This window comes from Osmia bicornis, unplaced genomic scaffold (assembly GCF_907164935.1).
Source record: "Osmia bicornis bicornis unplaced genomic scaffold, iOsmBic2.1, whole genome shotgun sequence".
Lineage (NCBI taxonomy): Eukaryota > Metazoa > Arthropoda > Insecta > Hymenoptera > Megachilidae > Osmia > Osmia bicornis.
The window spans coordinates 8,367-14,751 of NW_025791387.1; the positions used below are offsets into that span (position 1 = coordinate 8,367).

At 52.4% G+C, this 6,385-nt stretch overlaps 1 protein-coding gene across 1 annotated transcript; it reads right to left on the bottom strand.

Moving 5' to 3' along the window:
• Positions 1 to 5,200: 5,200 nt before the first annotated feature.
• On the bottom strand, positions 5,201 to 6,181 carry LOC123989115. The gene has a single exon (XM_046289800.1). The coding sequence runs from the start codon at positions 6,179 to 6,181 to the stop codon at positions 5,201 to 5,203; it is 981 nt and encodes a 326-aa protein (XP_046145756.1).
• Between the last annotated feature and the right edge of the window lie 204 nt (positions 6,182 to 6,385).

A 6,385-nucleotide genomic window follows, 5' to 3' on the forward strand; every position in this document is an offset into this window, starting at 1 on the left:
TCCTGATGGCCAGCCGGCGCTCCACCCGCCGCAGCAGAGTGCAGCTGTGCCTGCTGACCGCCAGATCGCCGGCCCATATCGGAGCCCCGTTTAGGGCTATGGACCGGACGATTCCCACGTATAGGCGGCGAACCCTCACTCCCGGCCCCCCGAGGTTGGGCAACAGGCGGCCAAGATTGGTCGCCACCTGTTCCAATCGGGGAGCCAGGCGGTCCAAGTGAACATCGAACCGCCAGTGGCTGTCGAGATACAGGCCGAGGTATCGAAGACCCCGGCCGTTCACGATCCGGCACCCGTCGACCTCGAGCCAGAGCTGGGCCGGAGGGGCTACCCCACGCCGAGGCTCGAAGAACCACATGGCCTCGGTCTTGTCAGGAACCAGCGCCAGACCCAGCCCCCGGATCGCTCTTCACACGATGGCGACCCCCACCTCGGCACGACGGCAGGTCCTCAAGCAGTCCCGCCCGGTGGCCAGCAGGTAGTAGTCATCTGCGAATACCGTGGCCCACACCCCGGGCGGGCGGTTCATCCGCTGCGCCGCGTTGTATCCCACGTCCCATAAGGGGGGGCACAGTTTGGACCCCTGGGGCACTCCGCGGTCGATCTCTCTCCAGTGGAGCGTACCGTCCCGGCCCGTGTACAGTATCCACCTGCCATCCAGGAAGGCCCTGATGATCCTCTGCAGATACGGGGGGACGTTGTGGTGAACAAGCGCCCCCCGTACCGTTCCACGGGGCAGGGTGTTGAACGCGTTTGTAACGTCCAAGGAGACGCCCAGCGCCACCCCACCTCGGGACGTGGCCGACTCGGCGAGGGTGCGCACCCGCTGGATAGCGTCGATGGTGTTGCGACCGTCGCGAAACCCGAACTGGATGTCGGCCAGATCGGGGCCAACGCTCGACAGGTGGTGGACGAGGCGGTTTGCGATGACACGCTTGAAGAGCTTTCCCACCTCGTCCAACAGCACAATGGGCCGGTACGCAGAGGGAGAATCTGCGGGCCGTCCGTCCTTTCGGAGGAGGACCAGCCGCCCTTCCTTCCAAATCGAGGGGAACATCCCCTGCTCCAAAGCGGCGCACAGTGGTAAAAGATTCGATTCTAGGTGGACAAAATTAATGTGGAATAATTTATAAGTTCTCGAGGGTTAGTAATTACAATCTCATTGTTAATATATATATTTCTGTTATATTGAAAGAACTGGAAGTGGAAATTATAATAAAAATATTTTTTTTTTCTTAAATTTATATATTTATTACTTATAAAAAGTAATGAACGTAAAAATAATTAAATTACTTAAATATAATGTTAAACATTATTATTATTATTATTAGTGTGGTTGAGTCTAGTCGGGCACTCAGTCCTTGTGGACCATTGTACCCGCGCCGCTAGGCAGCCTCCTTACTGACTGTGCCTTGACAGCTGTGCTTCTGTTGCAAAATTTAGAAGTGCCGGCACCAGGCCAGCCGAAATGCTTAAAGATGCGGGTTCCGAGGTCCCTAGGATTGATCCTCCCAGAGCCCTCAGCTCCCTGCATCTTAGAAATACGTGGAGAGGTGTGTCGTCCTCCTCCTCGCACCTCGGGCATTTCGTCTCCTCTATGAGACCCATGCGCGCGAGCTGCTTCCTCGTGTACCAGTGTCCTGTCGCTATGCCCACGAGCATTCGTAGTTGCGCCCTGTCTAGGTGAATTAAGGTGTCACCCAGCTTCTGTGACGGTCCCTCAAGTAGGGCCCTCGTGTGTCTCATGCCATTAGCGTTATGCCAGAGCCTGGTGAATTCCTGGTTTAACCAGTCCTTGGCCAGGCCTTTCAACGCATAGGTTGAGACACCAATGGGGTACTCATGGCATGGCTGGGAGCTTGTCGCCCCCAGTCGTGCCAATTCGTTAGCCCTCTCGTTTCCTGGGATACCAGCGTGACCTGGTACCCATAGCAGCTTAACTCTGTTATTCAGAGATAGCTGTCTCAAAGTCAGTGCACAGTCCTTGACTAGCTTCGACCTAATTTCCACTTTGTGGAGGGCTTTCAGCGCGACTAGGCTGTCACTGCAGATGTATATGTGTTTGCCTGTGTGGGCCCTTTCCAAATTATATTTGGCACAGGCCCATTTAGCAAACACTTCTGCTTGGAAGACCATAACGTGGTGGTCCAGCTTGTGGGTCATTGCGACCCTAGGGCTCTCCCCCGCAATCCCGGCTCCGGTGCCGAATCCGCTCTTAAGCCGGGTATCCACCAGTATCAAACGCCCGTATCGTATCACCGTTCCGAACCCTTTTGAATAGGCAGACGTTGCCTCGTTGCATGCAACGTCATGCTGCGGCGTGGACAACATTTCTTCGTTTCTTGATATAAACGGTTAGGCAATAGGACTGGGCCGCTACAGGCGAGGAGTTTCGTTTTGCTGCGTGGCGTTCCAAAGGAACGGAGGCAACGGATCCATCCGAAAAATTTGTCGATTCTTTACTGTTGCATCGAAGGAAAGGTTCATGCGTTGGCACTTGACATAGCGTTTCGTGCCGTCACTTGGGTTTCAATTTATTTGAAATCTTGCGGTATTATTGGATTCATTTCAAAAGCGATTAAATTATTTATGAATTTAATCTAATTTAATTTAGACAAATTTTATCGTCTAAATATATTTAAACAGATCAATTATCTTCTGTGCTACGCTGTACATAAAAGAGCAATGTTAATAATCACCTGTGTGATTATTGAAAAAGGACAATGTTAATTTTCCAGAGATTTTTCCGTTGCCGAGTATCGAAAGTTCTATTGGTCTGTGATACGAAGGCGAAGGAACGGGCCGATCCGAAAATTGTCGGTTTCTTGTCGTTCAAAGGATTGGTTCGGAAACTACTTGAAACGTAAAAACAACATACCCAGGCGAAGGCTCGAAATGCTATGTCAAGTGGAAACATGACACTTGAGGCACGAGATAATATGATTTGGAATTGGATACATCAGTGAGATAATACTAATGCAACGACTGAACTTTGTTATTTTTCATTTTTTTCTTAAAAAACTGTTACCAACATATTTGTGACGTTTTTCTGATTAAAATGATACCAAACACGATATGGTTTGGATAATTACACTAAAGAAACAGCATGCAGCAAATCGAAACTTCTCGCCTATAGGAGTTTATTTCAAGACACGAAGAACTATTGTCCGAGCCGTAGCACGCCGTGGCATGCAACGAGGCAACGTCTGCCTATTCAAAAGGGTTCGGAACGGTGATACGATACGGGCGTTTGATACTGGTGGATACCCGGCTTTAGAGCCGTCTGTGAACCAGACCAGCCCCCCGGAGTCCGAATGCCGTTTAGGTCCTTCAGCCATTTCTCTCTATCTGGGATGATTAGATCATATTCTCGTCTGAAGAGGTATTCCGTCTTGCAGCGGTCTCCACCGTGGGTCAGAATTGACTCTGATCCTGAATCTCTGAGGATTTCGGCGTGACCGCCGCCCATCGGGGACCATTCTTCAGCTTGGTGGAGGCGGATGGCCGCTCTCCAAGCCGTTGCCATCATTGTTAGATGGGGTGGCTTGATATCTAGCAGCGCACCCACTGCCATAGTGGGCGTGGTGGGGAGTGCACCTACTATCCCCAGCAGCGCTATTCTATGTATTTTTTCTATAACCCTTCTGTGTGTTCCCCTCTTCAAGGAGGTCCACCACACAATCGAGGCGTATGTTATGATAGGTTCAAGGATAGCCTGGTATATCCACCTGACCACCCTTGGTTTGAGTCCCCATGGCGGGCCAAAGATTCTACGGCAGGCCCAGTAGGTGCTGATTGCTTTCTGGGTCTGCCTGTTCACATGGTTCTTCCAGGTGAGTTTTTTGTCTAGTATTACACCTAGATATTTAACCTCATCTGTGAGTTGTAGTTGCGTCCCAAAAAGGTGAGGAGCCTTAAAATAAAAGCGTCTTCTCCTTGTAAATAGGACCAGCTCTGTTTTGCTCGGATTAACCGAGAGCGAGTGTGATCGACATCAAGATTCTACGAGTATGATAGCCTTTTGCAATCTCCTCGCTAGATCCAGCGGGTGTCTGCCTCTGACCGTAATAGAAAGGTCGTCGGCGTAACCCTGAACCTCAAAGCATTCCGTGGCGAGTATACGTATGAGTTCGTCAATCACGAGGGTCCACAGCAGGGGGGACAGGACTCCTCCCTGCGGGCAGCCCCTCGCGACGTCAGCCCTCACCGTCTCCTCTCCCAGGCTTGCTATGGCTGTTCTGTTCCTCAGCATGTTGTGGATCCATCTTACGACGGAGTCCTTAATATTATACGTCCTCGCGGCTTCCCGAATAGCATCGTGGGGTATGTTGTCAAAAGCCCCCTCGATGTCGAGAAAAATGCAAACAGCGGATTCACCGTTCGACAGTGCGCCTTCAATAAAACCTACCAGTTTATGAAGTGCGGTCTCGGTGGATTTGCCGTTTTGATAGGCGTGTTGAGAGGGGTGTAGCGGTTTGTTTGCCAAAACCTCGTCTCTAATGTACCTATCAACCAGCCTCTCCAGCGTTTTGGGCATGAAAGAGGTGAGGCTGATGGGTCTGTATGACTTAGCTATGTCGTAATTGTCCCTCCCTGGTTTAGGGATGAACACTACCTTGGAGTGTCTCCAGGCTTTGGGTACATAGCCCTTCGCTAGGCAGGATTTGAAGATCTGGCCCAGGCGTCTGTACAGGTCCTCACCGCCCTCCTGAAGGAGTGCCGGGAAGATCCCGTCAGTGCCTGGGCTCTTGAATCTTTTGAAGGAGCTGATGGCCCACTTCACTCTGTCTGTGTTTATCACCTTCTCCGCTGTTCCCCAGTCCGCTGGAGCGGGGTCGGTGCGCGCCGTATCGCTACGACGACGCTCCGAACCCTCCGCTACTGAGCCTGGGAAATGTGTCTGGATAAGGTGTTCTAGTGTTTCTTTATGGTTGCTCGTCAGACTTCCATTTGGGAGTCTGAGACGATCCAACCCCGGTGAGGGGCCTGTTGAGAAGACCTTCCTTAACCTAGCAACTACAGGTAGAGCTTCGGTTTCTATGCAGAAGGTCTTCCAGGCTGTCCTCTTGCTGGTTCTTATTAGCTTTTTGTAAGCTTGCTGGGACGTTTTATAGCTGTCCCAGGTTGGCTTCGTGTTTGCCTTCATGGCTTTGTTCAGTAGTCTTCGGGTGTCCTTCCTGGCTTGGTCCAATTTCTTGTTCTACCAGGGGACCCTTTTGCTACTGCTTACAATTTTGGCGGGGCAGGCGACTTCGTAGGCTTGAGTAACGGCGGAGCTTAAGTGCTTCACCGCTTGCTCAATTTCGCCTACGGTCCTGGGACGCTGACAGTGCCCCTTAAGCCTCCCTTCCAGGCCCTCTCTATAGAGTGCCCAGTTGGTGGCCTTTGGGTTTCTGTACGCTTCTCCAGTGCCGCCTTCCCTGTCGCCTTTTAAGTTGAAAGTAATTAGGCGGTGGTCCGAGAGTGTGCTTTCATCTCGAACCTGCCAGTGTTTGGCAACCTGTGCCACCTTTGCGGAGCCCAGGGTCAGGTCGATTACCTCCTGTCTGCGGGAGGTGACGTGTGTGGGGGCGGAGCCTTTGTTAAGGATCTCCAGACCCGTGGTGGCGAGGTACTCTAGCAGTGCTGTGCCTCTGCCATTGGTATTGGTGCTGCCCCATACGGTATGGTGCGAGTTGGCATCGCATCCGATCACCAGGTGCAGACCATTATTTGCGCAGTGGCCTATCAGAGCTCTGAGTTCCCTCGTGGGTGGAGGGTCCTCTGAGTCATATGGGAGGTACGCCGAGCAGATCACTAGCTCAGACGTATTCCCTCCGAGGTTAAGTTTGACCTTAACCGCTGAGAGATCCGCTGTGCAGTATTCGTTTAGTTTCAGGGCCGTTATCTCCTTCTTGACGAAGATACAGGCCCTGGGTCTTGTAGATGTGGCGTCGTAGTAGAGTGAGCCGCATCTCGTATCGAGCCCTCCTACGCGTTCCTTGGAGATCCAAGGTTCTTGTATGAGGGCTATATCTGTCTGCCTTGTCACAAGGCGGTGATGGAGGATGTCCGTTGCCGCCTTGCAATGTTGCAGATTTATCTGCGAGAACCTGGTGCCGTCTGACACCCTGTTGGTGTCAGCGCTGGTCCGGTCTCGCTTGGTGCTTGCGGCTATCTTATGTTCCCCAGAGGGGCGCATAAAATTCACCTTTGAGGGGGGCCCCTCCAGGAGCCTCTCCCTCTCCTATCTTTCGTACCGGCCCTCAGGGTGTGAGGTAGGGTGCGTTGAACGCCCCTTTGTATTCCCATCAGACCGGTCCTCTTCGTGGCTTCCGCCAGAGTTGGCCTTCCCCTCGCTGGCCCCGCCCTGGGTAAGTATCTGCCCGGCGGGGCGGTTGGGCCG

Bases quoted from the DNA above. Each gene is read 5' to 3' on its own strand.
- LOC123989115 (XM_046289800.1), bottom strand. From the start codon at position 6,181: ATGCGCCCCTCTGGGGAACATAAGATAGCCGCAAGCACCAAGCGAGAC.